The sequence below is a fragment of the Manduca sexta genome, chromosome 26 (assembly GCF_014839805.1).
Source record: "Manduca sexta isolate Smith_Timp_Sample1 chromosome 26, JHU_Msex_v1.0, whole genome shotgun sequence".
Lineage (NCBI taxonomy): Eukaryota > Metazoa > Arthropoda > Insecta > Lepidoptera > Sphingidae > Manduca > Manduca sexta.
This window is the reverse complement of record NC_051140.1, coordinates 14,727,699-14,748,917: the sequence shown is the minus strand read 5'-3', so window position 1 is coordinate 14,748,917 and position 21,219 is coordinate 14,727,699. Positions and strand designations below refer to the sequence as shown.

The 21,219-nt window shown below is 33.8% G+C and overlaps 2 protein-coding genes across 2 annotated transcripts; both read left to right on the top strand.

Moving 5' to 3' along the window:
• The first annotated feature begins 3,281 nt into the window (after positions 1–3,281).
• On the top strand, positions 3,282–6,132 carry LOC115455240 (cuticle protein 19). The gene is made up of 4 exons (XM_037443722.1): positions 3,282–3,360; positions 3,619–3,918; positions 4,980–5,146; positions 5,831–6,132. The coding sequence occupies exons 1-4, from the start codon at positions 3,349–3,351 to the stop codon at positions 6,054–6,056; spliced, it is 705 nt and encodes a 234-aa protein (XP_037299619.1). The 5' UTR covers positions 3,282–3,348; the 3' UTR covers positions 6,057–6,132.
• Positions 6,133–10,970: 4,838 nt separating this feature from the next.
• Positions 10,971–17,537, top strand: LOC115454447 (cuticle protein 19). Its single transcript, XM_037443728.1, has 4 exons — positions 10,971–11,071; positions 11,480–11,653; positions 16,283–16,449; positions 17,360–17,537. Exons 1-4 carry the CDS (start codon positions 11,060–11,062, stop codon positions 17,409–17,411), a joined length of 405 nt encoding a protein of 134 aa, XP_037299625.1. The 5' UTR covers positions 10,971–11,059; the 3' UTR covers positions 17,412–17,537.
• Positions 17,538–21,219: the final 3,682 nt, after the last annotated feature.

Genomic DNA, 21,219 nt, shown 5'->3' with positions numbered 1-21,219 from the left:
TTGATTCTCATTTCGCAAGGGGTCGGCGGCGAAACAAAAATGCATTATTCAATTATTACGCAAGTTTAATGGTTTACCGATACCGTACACGGACAACAATCCGAAACATTTATCACGAATTTACCCATAAACGTAAATATCGGAGTATATCGATATTTTAGGGATGCTTTAATATCTGCCTTAATAATTATAGTGTTTTGTGTATAAATAATCATAGTTTAGTAATTAACACTAGCCGTCGCACTGGTCTAATGGAAAATTACTCTGTACATCGTTATGTTGTGGGTTTGATTCTTTGCTAATTTAGATTTTCGATTTAAAAAATATGGTTATATTTTCGAATATGTCGATGATGAAAAACATCGTAAACACCCGCCATGTGGCAATAATTATCAATATAGTAAGTTACGTGTCCGCCGCTGCAATAAATTCCACTAACTGCGGTAACTAGGAACTGAAATTATGACAGGAGGCAAGTAATCTCAATTGAGCCCTACTTCTACGGAGATTGTGGATTAGATAGTTAACGGTTACTTATACTATGCAACGATTTAAATACTTTTAGATGAACAAGTTAGATTCGAGTTTTAATACTCAATGGTAAAAAAATCAGTAATTTTAACACACCTATGTTCAGATTTCCATAATGTATCATAAGTAGTATATTTTCGTTTGAAATAAAAAAATATATACACGAATATTTATATATCTATGTGTGTAAGCATATCTTTTTAATAATTGCTTGTAAAATAAAGAGATGTAATCTCCATGCAGACTGCAGAGTATCATATTATATTAATAATTTATACATAAATTAACCGTCATATGAATATTGTCACGACATTGGTGTTTCAGGATTGCGTGCCAAGCGGCAATCGACTTGAAATCAAATATCCAAAACTTTATGTATATGAATCCGTCATGCAGCTACTTGCAAGGTCATTACGCCCATCAACAAATCAGTTCTCCTCACGTGAACAATAAACCTTTAAATAAGAATGTACACTTTAGTAATCATCAATCAACCTTTACACATATCAACAGTTCGGACATTGAGGTCAATCTGTATCCGTCCCGAAATGTTTTCCACAATAAAATAGGATCTTGCGACCGCATCCTTTACAAATAAGATAATATTTCAATGCATCAAATATTTATCATTCAGTTTCATAATAGTTACGTAAGCGTTGTCTATCTTTTTGGATTCGTCTTTACGATGTATTTTATGAGTCGCATCACCAAAATAACAAGTCGAATTAAAAATGGCGGCATCCAAAAAGGTGTCATTAAAGTTGGCCAATAATTACGATGGTGACCTTCACAGAAAGCTCGGTGAGGTAGCCGCGCGACCGACTGGCCACTCGATCGAGGAAAATATGCGAAGCGCTCGACGACTTATTCAACATGCAGCTAATGCGCTAGCGACACACTCAGAGATAAATATAATACTAGTATCATAATTATATTGTACATACAGGGCCGTTAAAATACCGCCTCTAATCAAAATAATTTTTACGGATGACTGAACTGATACAATCTTACTATAGACTGTACTATTTATAAATATGTAGTTCGTTTTTAGTACATAGTCTTCTAATTGGGTTTAATATAGTCACAAACCGCTAAAGGGAGTAAATACATCAAATTAACATATTCAATTATATTTTTGTCTGGTAAACGGCAGAGAGACTTTATTCTGCTAAAGTACTAATCACTCTGGTGAAGCTACGAGAAACTAGTATATAATATTGAGTAACTGTATATTTATGCTATTATAAAACCAAATATGAAGCTAGTGTTCCGAAAGCGCTGCTGAGCAAAATTACATAATTTTTGTAAATATAAGAGTAAAGGCAAAACAGTTTTTTTTTCATAACAATTATTATTTCTAAAATAAATAAACTATAATTATACTCAAGATTATAAAAGAGCATAATATATTCATTACTATAATTCGAAATGCATAATCATTAGCAAAAGTTGCTACCATTTTTCACACTCTGCTTCTTCGAAAAATCTATCCAGTACCAAACGTACTTAAAAATGGTCTTTATGCATTTAATCGTAAAGTAATTTAAGGACTTAGCAATAATTTTCACTTTCAGTCTTGCTTATCGTCTGTACAAACGGTAAAAGTCATCTAGCACCATTAGGGACAGACAAGGGCCTTAAAAACTTCTTGCGCATACAAATTAATTAACGGAGTATGACGGCTTCAACGGGAGGCCATAAGAAAATTTAAAAATATATCGGAGAACGCCCCGAGCCCTCCCCCCTCACTACAAACCTTTCCTACTAATGCCTATACGCCAGGATCAGCGATGGCACGCATTTTATAACACCGAGGGGTGAATCCTTGGGGAACACAAATCATTCTTTGACAAAAAAAAGATAAGGGGAAGTTTGAAATATTAAAAAATATATCATTAAAAATTGGCTTACAAAATATTATCAATTGTATAAACGTGTTTTCATTTTAGATAAAATATTAACCACGTATTGGTGATAAAATTGAAATGGGTTATAATAACACTATGGCGAATCATTATTTATATAGTTAACTCATAAGACAATCTCCACGTGTGGCTGAGGCCTAACGTTGTGTAACAGTTTACTGGAGCACGCGGTGCGACCCAGAGCGCTACTTTCTTACCTGCTTGTACTATAAAGTCTATTCCACACGCGAGCATCAATAGAGCATTTTTTTCTTTAAACTTTATTTTTCTGTATTGTAATGATGATAAATATGTATACATGTGTATAAGGACTGTATACTGCACTATTATATAATGAAATTAAAAAAACATATAGACCCATGACTTGGGAACCTTCTCCTTTTTTTGGAAATCAGTTAAAAGCTTTAAATTACACAATTAGTTATATTTGCAATATGTAATAGAACTATGTATTTACCCACAGAATAATGATGTAAGTTATTTTTAGTAAATCAATCATGAAATCCTCTTTTCTTATTAACGTTAACCAAGCTTTTGCAAACCACAGAACTAAACTAACAATGGTCATTATAAAAATTAATGTTAACAATGAGAAGAAAGTTCACATCATTAAATCGTTTCATGCTATAAAATATTTTGATTACTGAAGCGATACAAAGCTCCGTATAATCGATCATATGGAAGAGCTTTTACGCAACCTTGAACGAAAATAAAAAATGTCAAAATGACGTAAGGTAAAGGTGTAAAGGTGATCGTGTGCGGCGGTATCATATGTTGGGCCGGTTCTGCCGTATCGGATGACATGCGCCCGGGCTTCCTCGCAACTATAAAAACTACCACCAACACCGGGACCTTATCAAACGCACTCCACACTCCAGTAAAGCACATCAACATGTACTTCAAAGTGAGATTGCATTTTATTCTTCAAAATTAAGGGATAGTGAAAAACAAAAATTTAAAGATATTTTTGGATCAACAGATTTACTTGGCAAAAAAGGATATTTATTATTAACACACAATACTATGATTTTGAATGGATATTCATAATAGAATAATATCTAACTTGGAATTTTATATTGATCACTAGATTGCAATCAAACTTATCCTAAACATCCACCTAACAATAAACACTATTAATTATTTTATATTAATAATTTCATAGATCGCAGTAATCGGCGCTCTGCTGGCGGTCTGCCAGGCGGGTTTGATCGAGCAGGGACAAGGCCACGCCGTGTCCTCTCAAAGCATCGTCCGCCACGACGAGCCCTCCCCTGCCACCGCCCACTACACCCCGGTCTTGCAGCACGCTGGTCCTGTGCTTGAGCACGCCGCCCCTCTGGTGCACCAGACCTCTCCCATTATAGATCAGACTTCCTACATCCACGCCGGTCCCCTGATCCATCGCATCTCCCCTGCCGTCGGTACTATCGCTGTTGGACGCTCTCAACAAATTGAGGACCATGTAAGTAAAATTGTAATTGCTTTTAAGACGGGAAGATAATTTATTGCAAATCACATGAGAGTAATGATTGAAAATTGATAAAAATCGCTAGAAATATTGTAAAAAATTATAGAACCGTTAAGTAAAATATTCTTATTTTTTTGCAACATTGTGAATGAAACTTTATCTTCACAATGAAAGGGCAATATAATAGTTCTATGCCATTTATAAAGGCAACAGTTAAACTAAAGGCAATGTACGTCACGATATTAATTAAACAACTATTAAGTTTTTTTGATTGTAAAATGATTACAAATCTATTTTAATTTTCAGTGTTATAAACATTAAATAGTGTAATTTATTTATCTTAATTTTACTGTTCAGGGCTTTTGTACCTAACGTATATTGTAACCCGGTCTTCAAGCAAACAGTAACATTTTTATATCACATAACGTGCATTGTTACACATACTATACCAATACAAAGCAAGTGAAAGGTACTATTATGATTAAAAAATTTGATCAGTTAATAGAACACAAAAAAAAAATATATTGTGCAAACGAGATGATGGTTTTGTAATCAGCATACGATTTATTATTCTGTGATTCCGATTAGAAGTCTATTTATCAAACACATCATTAATGTTTTACTTAACTGACGCCCTGCACTACTTCAATTGTGTGTAACAATATATCATTATTTCTAAACAATTAACCAACATAAGTTCATTGCAATATAAATATTTGTGTTAGATAATTTAAACCAAAAATGCTTGCAAATAAATTTAAAGTTTTACTAAACCGTAAGGTCGTTGCCCTGATTTTATTTAGTACGTAATAAGAGTGTATGCAAATTACAAATTGACGACTAATATATTTGGGAAACAGCGTGCCTTAAAAAAGATTTTTCTAAGCTACAAGATAGTGTCGTTTGTTAACTCAAAAATGTATAGGATAATTCCATCATATATTTTTTTTCATTGGCCCTCTGTATTTAGAAAAAATATATTTTATAAAGCAGATTATATTTCGAATAAGATATCTATAAACATAAATTTCTTCAATTATAACTATTATCAACAGGCTCCCGCGCATTATGAATTCTCATACTCCGTGGAGGACCCTCACACCGGCGACCACAAGTCCCAGCACGAGACCCGCGACGGCGACGTCGTGAAGGGCGAATATTCTTTGCTCCAGCCTGATGGTTCCATCCGCAAGGTCGAATACACCGCTGACGAGCACAACGGGTAAGAGTCCCTAAACGGGTAGATTATAATTTATTAATTTTCCATAGCATAAAATGCTCTAGGCCACCGAAATATTTTTTATTTATTTATATTTAGCTAATGTCCTGAAATTATATCACACAAATTATAATAGATAACCTAACTTTTTTTAACTTAACATCCTAAAATGTCGTAACAATTACTGCGAACGATTGCGATGTCATTATCTTCAGCAATAGAATTTGGGAATAGAAATAAAGCATCATATGCATATGTAATCACTGAACTTGCTAATTATATAAAATTTGCCACTATGTTAAGGCCGACTAACATATAAATTACTATGGAGTCTTAGCTGGCGAATCTAATAGCTGTTAGTTTACATACTTTAGTAGTTGAATAATAGAGCTTTACAAGTGTTGTTGTGATTATTAATAAAATAAAATAATTAATAAAATCTTTAGTACTCAATTACCAAATTATGCATTTATGCATTGATGACCAATTCGATTGTCAAATATATTACTTTGTTTAACATACTACAACCGAAAGCGGTTTTACATAATTGACAAAAATATGCCTTAACTTTGCCAATTGAGTAATTTCTCACTTCAGAATGAAATATCAATTCACTGAGCGCAGTTTTATCGCAAAGCAACTATCTAAAAAAAACTATACAACTACTTAATATACCTTTACATGCAGATTCAACGCCATCGTACACAACTCTGAGCCGAACGCACAAGCCGCTCCTCCTGCGCCGGCGCACGCTGTCCACGCCGCTAACCTGGTCCACGCTGCCCCACTGATCCATGCCACCCCAGTAGTCCATGCTACTCCAGTGGTCCATGCTGCCCCAGTGGTCCACGCTGCACCACTCGTCCACGCCGTACACGCGGCTCCCGCTCATTACATCACCACCCATCATTAAATACTGTTTATGTGAAAACTGTATTAATGTATTATTATATTAAGTAGAAATACAGTGTTACTATTAATTATATGAATATGTGTTTAAATTTGTCATTAAAAACAATGCCTTGTAATCTAAATAAATCAATGCAAATGAAATCAAATCAAAATATGTCTATAAAAGAAATTCCTTCGCCGACCACACATCGCAGTGAAATCAATCAAAAAAATCTCTTTACTCAACATTACTCGCTTATTCGACGGAATATTGCAGTTGAATCAATTTACTCCACCTGTTATGAATGTATTTTTAGTACATAAATATTTATAACGAAAATGCAAGACTCACGCTTGAACAACGCTCAGGAAACGTGCGTATTTCAGTAAGATAGCGTTCGTACGATTAGATTACTGTTGCGTCTTAGCAATATCGAACAATACAAACGTAGGATGTGAAATATTAAGTAACACACAATCACTAATTACAAGCACTGTTCATGCTTACGCTATACGTAATGGGAAAAAACAGAACTCTTACCGGTCCCTATAAATTTCCTGCACTTCGAGCGAGTAATTAGCTATTGAAAACTGGTTAGACTCATCAAACTACATTCGGTGTAAAAACTGAACCCATTTTGCGTCCACAGTAACTATCAAGTTTAAAATTATATACAAGATCAATGGAAACTTTGCTTAACGCTATCATATTTTTATCTTTATTCAAATAGCCTTGGCCAGTGCGAAAAAGTATTTTCCGGGATAAACATATTTCTGGTTAAAAAGTAGCCTATAGAAGCAGTAATGTATATATGCTACCTATTAGTCAAAAAAATTCAAAATCGGTTAAGTAATTCTTGAGATTAGCGCGTTCAAAAACAAACTTTTTCTCGCTATAATATTAGTAGATAGAAGAAGAAGATTAGATATTGAAATAAAACTATTTCCGGATTTTATCGCGGCTATTTATAATATTATAATTTCTACCGACGTTTCGAAGATTTTGCAGCCTTCATGGTCACGGATCGAACTGATAAAAAACTAAAAAACAAAATTGCAAGTCCATGTATACTCATTATTAGCTAATATGAACACGAATACAAAATGTTATCATATCATCAGAATACTTAAGAGCAGTTAATAGTGCGCCAACTCGAAGTCACGTAGAAAATCCTAAAGCTTACAACACGCATATCAGATGAAGGAAGTAACATAAATGACAACATACGTAACTACGGCTCATGAGGCGTCTTGATGTTATGATCATGACTTGGGAAAACTAGTTCGCCATACATAAGATAGTCACGAAAATATTTACATACACTCAACGTTTGCAGAATGGTTTCCTATTTATAAACAGTCACATAAACGATTCTTGTAGCTTTGTGAACTGTTTGTGCATTTCTCGATTATTTGCTATAAAAACGGCTTTGATCAGCTGGCCAAACGGACGTAATGCTCTTACTTACCTTTGTATGTGCTACTTAAGCTAGTAAAGTATATACTGACAGACAGCCTATTGGACGCAGATACACACATCGAGCCTTTATCCCAGAAGGAGTAGGCAGAGGTGCAACTAGAGCAACCAGATTTGACCCATGTGTTTTTTTATTATTCCGACTCATGATGTGATAGGGGGCGAGCCTATCGCCATATCGTGCACAATTTCTCGATCCCGGATTGTCACTGAGCAAAAAAATTCAACACAGCTTTTCCCGACCGTATTCGTACCTGTGTTCTCAGAGCCATGTCATACCATGTGCACAATACAAAGACGCCACCGAGACATTCAATCTATTCGACACGATTTACACAACTCTATACTAATTCATATCTTAATCATTTGTTATAATAATATAATTATCGCTACTAATATTTGTAAGATTTTAACTCACCTGCAAAAAACACCGCTCTTAATCAACTTTAGCTTTTCCCCGCTTGTCTACTGACCGTATTGAAAATAGTCTTATAATTATTCAAGCGATAACTCGGGTGGTCACCAACTATCAAGCAGGTAATAATTGCAGTTAACTAACATGATTATTTAAAACTACATTTCTTGGGCACATTTCTCTAGGCTTATAGCATATTGGCCTACTTTTATGAATGGCAAATCGATTTCTATAACAAAGTATGTAAAACATATTTTCAATTATATTTTGTTGTCTGCAATTCATGCTTTGTCAATACTCATTTATCTGAATAACATCAGTGTTTTGTCTCGTAAATTACTGAACACGAGAAGAAACTGCCCAATAATTATTACCTAAGAAACTAAGAGTTTATTTCCAATAGACTGTCCAGTTATAATTTTAGTTAATTAGTTATAAATTGATACAATTTATTAGTTTCCACGAGCATTTCCCCTCTAATCCTTTTTTAATAGCGTAAACAATATTAACTTTTATTCTAAGTCAATTGTATGTCCTAAGTTTTACAAGATACTGATTTATTGTTATCAGAAATCGTTGCCGCTAGCCAGCAAGACCTAAATAATGTCGATGGTGAAGTTTGTAGAGCTAAGAGCTTAAGCTTATTTATTTCCTGTATTGTGACACTTACTAGTTATTACTATTATATTCGTAATAGGTTCGATCTTACGTTAAACTCCGGCGCCGATTATTTACTTACCTTCAAAAACGTATATTGTATAGTTTACTCAGTCCCCCCCGTGACCATGAAGGCTGCAAAGTCTTCGAAACTTCGGGAGAAAAATAAAATACAAAAACCGCGATAGAATCCGAAAATTAGTTTAATTTCAATGTCTAACATTCGCGTAAACATAAGAAATCATTATAGTTTACTGAATCATTATTTTCTTCATTAATTTGTGTGAATCGATTTTACAATAAAATTATCTCGGTTTATGATCATTGCGTTAATCGATGAGGTAATAGGCCTGCCCTATACATAGGTGGAAAGAAATAAATTGGGTAAACCGTAATTTTACTAGTTGCAACTCTGCCTACGCCTTCGATATTACAGGCTAAGTTATATAAGACTCAGAAAGTAAGAGCTGCAAATACTAAAACCAAACACGCACAGTTATTTTCTATGAATGCTAGATTCAATTTAAATATTTACAAATGTTTTAGTCCATGTTCCAAACACAACAGTAATTATTACTTAGAGAATTATGTATTGCCTCATAGTCTCAATTTGACTATTATTCTTTGTGATGAAAACATATTGTTTTATAATAGCTCCCTCGGACAAGGCCTGTGATCGTTTTGTGTTTTGGTGCTCGCTTTCGTCGGCCCACTTGGCGCCAAGCAACGCTCTAGTTATCTTATATATGTAATTACAACCTAACAAGATAGCTCGAGAGAGTACGAATTTAGTAAGTGTTAATTTATTATTAAACTTATTATGTAAACGCTTGCCTTCCTTATAGTCCCTTACTGAAGAGTGAACACTATTAGACTAAATAATTGTATCTTGTTTCGAAATAATGTAATAAACACTTTTAGCGTGTATAACATTGTGTTTTCCTGCGTCATAGCTCAAAAGTCTTATATGCATATAATTCATAATAAAATATCATTGCTCTTTATTTATGATAAATTTTTTCCACAAACCCTATGAAGGTAGAGACGAATGTGCATACTTAGAAGCAGGTATTGCAGGAATTACTCATTGGTAGCAAACTTCATATTTTGTAATCGTAGTGTTAACGCTGCTGGAAAACTTAATAAATAAATACATATAGTTTTGTACCTTATGCCCGTTATTATTCCATTAGGTGAGATCGGTACAATATTCACCCGACATATTTGTTATATAGTTGTATATAGAAGTCAACTAGATGCCATCCTTCCATACCGGCATTAATGTATTGCCGTAGAATACGATGGATTACCTGAAGATCTTTTTTTATATTATTTGGGGCAAAGGAGCATACGGTTCACCTGGTAAGTGATCACCGCTGCCCATGAACATCTGCAATACTAGACGGCATGGAGATGAGTTGCCGGACTTTTAGACTTCCATAGAAGTTTAACAGGTTCAAGAGATTTGCCCTCTCAATTAACACTACCAGTCATTTCAATAAACTTTCGTATTAGGATTAAATACACCTCACGACACAGCAATATATGTTACCCCACACCAAATTAATATTTTCTAAGCATCCTCTACATAAGTCATCATAATTGAATCATCATACAACAACTGTCTCATGATTACATCACGACTATAAAAGACATAATGATTAATAAGGTAGAAAGTAGTCGTAGTTTCACATTTATGTGCGTTACATTCCTCCATTACCATGTATGTAAACGAGCTAAGAGCTCTGTGCATTAAAACTGTAACCTTGAGAATTTTGCAGATTTATTCTAATTCAACTCTTGTGGCGTCAAACTTTGAAACGTTAATAATGCAAGAACGTACCGTGAGAGATTTATTTCAAGACTGTTAATTGATTTCAGAAATGAAATTACGCCATTAGTCCTTTCATGTGTCGAATTTTTTGTTCTATACAAAACTAGCATATACGGGTTTAGCAAAAAGAACCTGAAATATAAACTCTAATTTTTACTGTAGAAAGTAGACAATAAGGCTTCTTCATCAAACCTTGTGTTTGTTAATCAAAACAAGTAACCTAATAAAATTGTTTATGCAGCTTACCGTGAAAGATCATCGAACATACGAATAGATTCGTGCATAAATAATTTATTTCCTTGATGCAATTTGGCAGAGAACAGCAGTCACGTACCTTGACAGATAAACCTAATACAGAAAGGGTCGTAAAACGTGATCTGACCATATGGAAACACCGCATTTTACCACATATGATCTACTTTCTTCATAACAATTGTCTCGCGAGCATAATTATCTCACCTTGAACCATCAACATATATAATTTACGTAATTACTGTATCATTATCAAACTACCGTATTCTTGCGTAGACCCCGCGTACGTCCCATCTTGCCGCTATACCAATATAAAAGTCGAACGGTTTCGCTCTTCGGCATTAGTTGTGTGTGGTCGACGAAACGAAGCAAACCTTATTCAAACGCAAAATGATCGCCAAAGTAAGTGCAATTGTGGTCAACATTCCTGTTGCGAGTGAAAGGACTGGGCCTGATATCGCCCCTGATCTGAAAATTCAGGCTCTACCTGGATTTAGAACTGTGTCATTGACTAAGCAAATGTTGAAATTTGAGCTTACCGGAAGCTTTGGAACAACCTTAACTTATGACGTATTCGTACTTTTTACCTTTTTTGAGTTTGTTACTAGTAAATTCCGTTGGGCACTGAGAAACAAGCTTGTTATCACAGCTTTACTCCGTCCTTAGATAAAAAACGTTTATGAATAAAGGGGTTAGTTTCTAAGATATTCTTATAGTCATGAACTTAATACATTTTAAAAGAATCATTAAAAAAAAACTCTACATGAGTCCAAACAAAAAAAAAATACTTAATCATCCTCTACATTCCAGACAGCAGTAATTCTCTCAGTGGTGGCGCTAGCAACAGCTGGCGTGGTGCAGGTTGGCCACGGGTACGCCGGCGAGGGATACGGTCACGAAGCCGTCGCGTACGCACCAGTGGCTGTCGCGCCCGTCGCTGCTGTGGCACACTACGGAGGACATGACGAACATGTCGACTACCATGTAAGACATTTTGATTTATTAGTAACTAGCGACCCGCCCCGGCTTCGCACGGGTGCAATATTTCTCCACTATTTAATGGATGTTATTATACATATAAACCTTCATCTTGAATCACTCTATCTATTAAAAAAAACCGCATCAAAATCCGTTGCGAAGTTTTAAAGATTTAAGCATAGGGACAGAGAAAGCGACTTTGTTTTATACTATGTAGTGATAAAGTTAGTAAGAGCCTTGAATTAAACAAATATTACAGGTGTGGGACCATCCCGTTAAATTTATAGCAAAACAAGCCGCGAGTTGACGTCTGAGGCTTTTTACTAGCAGAGGTATTATTTAGATACAAGACGAAATAATATCTTAATCATATAAAATTATATTGATATCGCGACAAATAACGGTACTGGTGTCAAATCCTCCTTCTACACAATAAGCATATATCTGTATAATTTAAATTCAGAAACGCTTTAGAACATATTAGATATAACAGCAGAGATAAATATGTAATTTAATCAACAGCTATAATTAATTAGTCCTGAAAATACTTTACAGTTGTCAGAGAGCAACTTTGTAGGTGGAAATAGATTATCTAACTGTAGGTTAATGACATGCAAATGAATATGCACTCTAACATATTATTCACGGAGGCTTCACAAAAATAAGCTTTTTTACCATATATAATCTAAATGACAAAATACACAACTCACACGTGCTCCTAATGTAAGCTCATACAAACAGCTTCCCTACTATTAACTATTATAATAAAGCATATAGTTATTGCACAGTTCTTAGTAATCCATTCAAGTTGGGTGTACGGATGAAAGCTCTACAGGCTAGCTATCTCGCTCAACTCAATACGACTACCCACCGAGTCACTTTCAATAGTAAATTTACTTATATGATACTCACGAACCAACATTTTTCCAGTCCGTGTTTTCAAAAGTACAAATGTAACATAAATAAGATCACGCCGTTATTCCCAAAAAGGTCGCCAGAAATACAAGTACACTCACGAATTGACAATCTTATCTCATTATATTGTGTTGAAAATAAGCCTATCTACATCTGGACCTAATGTTAAGTCATAAACTCTGAATTCTTTCACAGTTTACGTATGACCCTATTAGATTAAAAAGGTAAAATATATTAACCTTTAAAGTAAAACTCCTAAACTAGTAAATATAGTATATGACCCCTTTCTTTCCATTACTCAATAAAGCACCGATTCACTTGGTTAAGAAACAAATATTTTCAGTACAATTGCATAGCTATATAATTATCTTGCTTAAAATTATTCATGCATGCAAGTGAAAAAATCAAATTTAATAGACGTAAACCGGTCCCTAGAAATACTCGTTTGTTACATTCAAATCCAATTAAAACGCAAACTATGAAATAATAGTCCATCTTGATTAAGCACTTGCATGCAACAAAGATGCACTTGTCTTGTAATCTAAGATCTGAATATCCGGCGTTTGTCAATCGGCATACTGCGTTACTTATTCTGACTGCAAGGCCAACTGAGGTTCATGTAAATAAGCTAAAACGTAAATTGACTCTTGAGAGACGATGAACTAAAAATATTGAAGTAGATATAACTAAAATAATAAATATTTATTCATAATTACAATGTTAGAATTAAATATCATTGCTTACACTGCAGACAAGCATCTGACTGCGGGTTCAACAAGGAAAATTAATATGCGTCAATTCATAAATAATACCGTTCCCATGGCCGATAAAGTACTGGACGTATTGACTCGTTCTGTCGATATGTTTTATGGTGAAGACGACATTATTCACGACATCCTAAGCAATCCAAGTCGATTCTTTGTATGTGGATCACTATGCTCTGCTAATAGATTGTTTGCTAAAGTAAACGCACAGGGATCAACCTTGTTGGGCTAATAAACGCTAGTCCGTTACACGCAATGAGAGCGTGCGGACAATGTAATTGTCGCAGAGTTGATGACTGTTGCCACACTGGCACGCCGCCACACTGGCACACTGGCCACGGTTGTCACACAAGATGCAGCGCTCACAATATGAACTAAAAATGTGGTCAAGGATAGACGAATCAACAAAAACAATGCAAAAGATGGTGAATTGCCTTCACGCACTTATTGCGCACGGCTAAATTACTTCCATTGCAGTATATTTCCCAATACATTAATAACATCTTAATTACTGAAACGTTTTATTTTTTAAGTTTTTCACGGTTCGTGATAATGTTGAAATATTTAGTAATATAAATGAAGATACATTTTTTGTGGCACACATCTAGTGATAATTGTATACTATATCGTATACGTATATTCTCAAATCTAGGGTGATAAGATGATATGCAATGTTCGCAAATTTAACATTATTTTATAACAAAAAATAGTCAGTTTAATACCCATACCAATAAACACAGATCGAACTGTTGCAAGCAGTCCACATAAAATTACGTTATGGATAAACAAACACCGGCTAATATCACTAAGTGGAGCAGCAAGATACTCGTTCTGTTTCCCTGGGCCCGCATTACACTTTCGTAATACAATAGTAACTGGCTAATTGATAACTTGCATAAACTGCGCGTGTTGTGCCGATCCGACACAATCGCCGATGTTTCCGGGATACAATATCTATCAAAACACTCGGTGGATGTCCTTACGTCATGAACCATTTGCTTGTTTACTAAATGGGCCCGTGTAAATATTATATTCCTCTTGGCGTGGCATCGTAATCATGCAAATCTCCGGGCGAAGTATTTGCAACGCCTCGCAAATTCTTCGTGTCTGGCTATTTACATGTAGACTTTAAAGTAAATTAGTATCGGTGACGCAAAGAAGCATTAAGTGGTATTTATTTTGGAAAATTTTATATGGATCCGGCCGTCGAAATATTCATATCTTTAATTTATGCTTTTGAGTTTAAAACATACTTTCTAGACTTTAATGTATTTAGGTAGGCCAGTGGGTTACACAAAGGCAACTGCATTAATTAAAACAAAACGTACAGAGACATATACATTTTAAAAAACATGTACTTAAATTTTATAATTTAAAATTATAAAATAAGCCATTGAAAATAATATCTCTTGTTATGTTTTTTGCTTCATAATATAATTTCTCATACGCTTCACGTAACTGTTGCACGTAACGCACTATACTGATTGTTGTCGTGTTGTCATAAATTGAATGCCGCGAGGGCAAAGATTTGAAGTAATCTACTTGTTACATAACAAGTCCTGCTCGTGACTGCGGTCTCTCTGTTGTTCCCAGGGTGCTTGCGACACTCACAAAGGCTCACTAAATCACTGGCTCCAATTTTACAGACAAGTCTTTGTTTTGTTACATGTAGGTTGTCCAATAACTTAACTTGTGCGAATTTGAATGACAGGTGGCCATTTCTACTCGTGTCTTTTGCTTATAAAATACTTACTCTAATTATCGGCTTGTTTGAAATATTATCACACAAAGTAAATATTAATTTGGCCGAAGAAATTAATTGCTTAGCCCGTATGAATTACACGATCGTTGAAAATGTTTGTTTTAGCGGAAACATTAGCATTTCTAATAGATTGCTGTGAATGTGTTAGCTAACCAACGTTGTAATTATGAAAATTTCTTCTGCGTATGTAACTGTTCTTGACTATACCAAGCAAAATTATAAAGTATGACAGGTTTGTGAATTCTCTGTATTGCATAATATTATAAAAAGTATAAAAACTTTTTATTTTTCTATTTTTTAATCGAGCATAAATTAGTTTTTGATTTCTTATTTAATAATTTCATTATACATAGCAGGCGAGAAATTTATATAAAATATACTTTAATTGCATATAACCAAAAAAAGTTATATTAAGAACATGTAGAGTTATTTTTTCCAAAAGTTAATTTACCACATAATATAGTTAGATTTTATAATTGATTTAACAAACTTCTATTCTAGTCATAAATCAATTAAGCCGTATTTAATCCATCAATATTAATGCAAGATAAATTTCATTCATAAATTACTTATTTTTACGCCTTCCCGCAAGTTGCATAAAAAGGCGCCATAAAATGTTGGTGAGGCAACCCTATACCATTACATTAATCATGAATTGCCGACGCGAGTTCTATAGAATTTATTTCACGGTTTCTCTCGTTAACATTTATTTCGGTTACGTCTTCAGATGCTATGGGAATGCTATAAATAAGCCAACACATTACGTGATATAATAACCTCTGTAGAGAGTAAAACATCCAAATACTACGTATAGAAAAATATATATACATAAGATGGCGCAAATATCCTTAAGAAATAAGCATTAGTGTAACTATTTAATGCTTATCTCGTGGAACTAGAATTATCAAACTCACATAGCTTTTGGTTCTTTGGCCTGCAAGTCGGATTCAAGAGCTTCATGGTTCATAGTCCCACACTAACACACAGTAACACACTGACGCTTTTAATCTCCGTAGGGTTAGGCAGAGGCGTAACTATCGCACACAGTTTCTGCCGTATATATTTTGTCACATGATGTGATAGGGAGCGAGACTATACTCTATAAAATTTAATTAATTGGAATATACCACTGATTATCATCAAACTTACCTTTTAACTCAACATAATAAAAAAAAATATGATCTTGTATTCCAGGCCCATCCCAAATACGACTACTCATACTCCGTGTCAGACCCTCACACCGGAGACCACAAGACCCAGCACGAGGTGCGCGACGGTGACATCGTGAAGGGCGAGTACTCTCTCCTCCAACCTGATGGCTCCTTCAGGAAGGTCACTTACACCGCCGACGACCACAACGGGTAAGGATTCAATTTATTACTATTATTTATAGAAGCTATAAAATACCCAATAGTTATTAATATACCCAATAATTATGGTCCTTGGTATTGTACATATGACAAGGCGAAATGATGCAATTCTACTGATCGTAGAGTGAAGCATCTACCGCTTAGAGAATCACTGGAAATGGCTTGACATTTGTTCGAAATAATTTTAGACTATATTTTACTTACAGATAAGACCAGCCACTTCATACTGCTGCGTTAAAATGTCTAGGTTCGGAAAGAATACTAATTGTAATCCTTCTATGAATAAATACATACAATTACATATGCAATGTCGGTAACATAAACAGAATTAACTTTCTTTTCTTTACAAAATTAATCGCGTAATAATTTATCTGATCTCCATGAGATGAATTCATGTCATTGCATTCGAAATTTGTACATCATGATTCATGGAATTGAAAATATTACATCACTGTGGACAGATGACCTCGATCCTGTAGCATCAGACGTTATTGAAGATGCATCGACTTTTTATTCAATTATCAATAATGATTATAATTGCAAAATCTGTGAAAAAAATACCATGACTTTAAAAAATAAATATATTATGATATTTTTACGCGAATGTTAGCCATTTTCGTTATTAAAAAAATCGCGAAAATTTGCGAACGTTACTTTTATTTCGAAATGAATATATTATCAAAGAATAAGACGAACAATTCACTTGTCTGATTTTAAGTGGTTGCCCATAATATCCTAAAAATACCAAAATAGAGCTAAGCTGATGACCTGGAAATACATTTTCTGAATCTTAAATTTAAAAATACTTTCCTGCTAATATCCGAAAATCTGCTCCCTAATTTACGTATGTACGGACTTAATAATAAAACCTAAATTGCTAAATATGTTTTCTTTGTTCCAGTTTCAACGCGGTCGTCCACAACACTGCTCCCGCGCACCACGAGTACCACTAAGCAATAACTCCGGCCCTGAGCCACTCCTACTATGTGATATTTAACACTTAATTAAAATAGATAGTCTTTAGTCGACAGCGTTTTTATGTTATAAGACTGCGGCGATAATAAACTGTTCGAAAAATATTCTGAAGTTTCATTTATTATTATTCAAGTTTTTATTTACCTGACGTTCATGTTTGTACAAGTAAATTTGAAGCTATATGATAGGAAGGAAGACATACTAATTACTGCCTTCTATGTATTTAAATTAATTAGTAACCTTATTTAAAATTCTAAGCATCTATCGAAAAAAAAACAATAACGATGTGTAATTAATATATTAAGATTGTCGCCCTATTATTCCATCCACTACATTATACTATTTCAGTGATCGATGTAGAGCTCAAACAGCTGATAACCTCAACAGGTTTCTGACCAAAATATACAGTTGTAGAACACAAAACATGCAAATTTCGACCCAAATTACTTCGCATTTAAAGAAATATTTAAAAAGTAATAAAGCCTCATCACTATGCCCAAGAAGCATGGCTAGAGTAATCGTTAACAATTTTAACTAAGAATTTCGTAAAAGAACAAAGAATATGACGAAAAAGCAGGCATTTGAATGGCCCGCCTTTTAAAATAATGATAACTAGATATGACATATTTATGTGTTAAAGAACTTACGTTTATTTCTTTCTTCGATTTAATTGTCTGGTTTCTAGTTCATCGACTCATTGAACCTTAAGACTTGGTATATTTAAATAACATCAATAGTAGACTTTACTGATTAGATAGTGCCTGCGCAAAACCAAGTATCCCGATAAACCCAGTATCCGAGCCCAAAAATATATTATAAATGTGAAAGAATGTGTCATTGGAAGTAATATTTGAATGTAAAGGCATCAAGCCCGCAATAAGTTCGCTTAGAATTTGGCACACATACAGTATACTGTATATTACCTATATTTGAGAGGTATACCTCTACTACATTTTTTTAATGATCAAGTTCTGGATTAAGTTATGAGCTACATTATATTCTGGAAAGTGCACAAACGTAGATTTACGAAAAAAGATTCATCACTAGCCGAGCTGCAAGTGAACACAACAACAATCATACTTAACACATAGTGAATAGAAGCAACTTTGCTTTTCTATCGATAAATAAAAAACAGATTATATGTTAAATTATAAAACGAGAGAGAGCGAATGACGGTCACACTTATTAACAAAACAGCTATAGCGCCACAAATATGTATTTTCTCATGTAAACAGCAAGAACACCTACGTATTATTGTCTATACGAATAATAGATCATTTTATCTTTAAAACACCGAGCAAATTTAAATTATATAACTAAAAGATTACTTTATGTTTAGGAGCTATTCATTTTTGCAATTTATAAAAACAATTGTCTAAATATGAATTCTAAGTAGTGATACTTAAGTAAAAAAATAGCACAACGTCGACGTTAGGCAGCGATAAAAAAGAAGTTCTAACAATAGACTTAATAGTATTACCCCAATATATGTTTTGTCTCGCGGACAGTAGTATAGGCTACGAGAGGATGGTAAGAGTTTTATTCCCTACGCTGGCCTATGGCAGGTTTGCATACCATAGATATGAAATAAAATTTAATTAACTAAAAAGAACAAAAAAATAATCAATATTGAATTCATTACAAAGTAAAGTTATTAATTTAATTGTAATTTTGAAGAAGAAGATTAAAATACAGATAACGAAAATACATATATCAATCAGTCATATGACTAATAGAATAAATAGAAATTCAATTATTGTGTAAGTGAAATATACGTTAATCGAAAGTTAACAAGTTTTCTTGCTCCCTGTTGGACATCTTATTGACCAATACTTCATTTCTCGACCGCATTCATAACTGGCAACTAGAGAGTCGGAATAACTATTACAAAGATAAATTGTTACTTAAAACTTATGAACATTTTAGCATTTACTTTTATGTTTTTGAATAGTTTTTGTTGAGTTAATCCGTATTAATTATATATTATTAAATGTATCTCAAACTAAAGTTCTAAAAAATAATATATAATATAATATATTATTTTAATTATGTATAATAATGAATAATACTATTATTATTAAACATAATTACAAAAAAGATCCGGTACAGACCTAGCACCTAGTACCTTACGTAATAAATTTAACCAATTCAAGATCTACATAGAGCCGCGTTGTACGGAGTTTTTAAAAATTAGATAAACGAGCTAGTGATTTACCGTTGCGTCTTCGTCTCGATTATATACACGACGATAAAAGTAACAGTAGCAGAAAGAACAAAACTGATACATCATAGAGCTTTCGGTGTTATGAAAGCTTAATACCCGTATAACATCACAAAAATATTAATTATATGAAATTAAATTAAATATGAAACTATTCCTAAAAGGATTTGTCCCAATGTAATGCAAGTAGCTCTTCCTCCAAGACTTAACTTCCATTTTAAGATAAGCAAATTTATAGAGGAGCATTTTGCTTATAAATAATACCAGGCGCAAATAAGAAATCAGATGTTTACCACCCAGTAAAATAATTAATATCGGCTTTAGTTCTGATAAACATTGACTGAAGCTATAACCATATATTTTGTTAGTTTGGCTTGACAATATACTATATCCGACCGTAATGACACGCTTAATTCATTCCTAAACACATAGGAAACTAAGTAATTTCAATCGCATTGGGCATTTCCGTATGCAAAATATTTGAGTAAAGTACTCACGAAATACATGGTAATACTACTCATATCGTCACCGTTTCAAAAGTTATAATACGAATATATATTCTCATACATGACATTTTTCAAATGAAGATGTTTATGATACTGTTCGTCAAGTTTTTGCGCCTGGCTTCATCAACCCACTAACACCGCAATACTATAGTAAAGTGTTATACTGATGGCATAAGGCGCAAAATAAAATTCAAGTTGAAATCAGAGATATTGTTCCATAGTTCGAAGAGGTTTCCCTTTTTCCACTAGTATTGACAGACAATGTGTGTAAATAAAAAAATGTGTCCCTAAAACCCTGTTCCCTGTACCCTTTGTTTTCAATATAGTAAGGAAAACCACAAAATGACGCTACATTTAATAACACCAGTTCTATAGACGATTCAATGCTACAATGTGTTACAAATTTTTATTCAAGAGATATCATCATCATTAGCCGCAGGATGGCCACTGCTGAACATGGGCTTTTAACACTTAAGAGATATGTATTAGCCTTTTGACGATTATCTTATAGGCCATCAAGTTAAAATCAGATCGTATTTTTAACATCAAATGGTTCAGTATCACTGAGGACTAACAAAATTATGAGATTCTTATAAGAAGACCCTTCAACAAAAATCTTAGTTTTTGTCTCACGTAAGTGTAGTATTTTTTTCGTACGTACACAATGTTTAAGCATGAAAACATTACATGATTAAATGTTTTGTTTCTAACGCTACATTATCGCTCATAATTCAACTAACGGCATCGGCATAAATAAACAAATGGTTGTTTACAATTATCAAAACGTGGAAGTTCTGTGTTCTAAATTATTGATACATTTCGGGCAATTGCAAAAGATACGCACCAACCAGTCCAACGAGACAAAAACAATTTTTATGCCATATTACCTACTTTTGTCTATCGCGTGCTCTGAATACGGGATCGCGAACTCTTAGCTTGTGTTTAAATCCTCATTAACATTTTGATTGTTCGTTTCTATTCAGTTAGTCTCCGACATTGATGGTTTGTTTCGGTATTACCGAACCGCATATTTTAGTACAAACAAAGGATCTTTTAAAA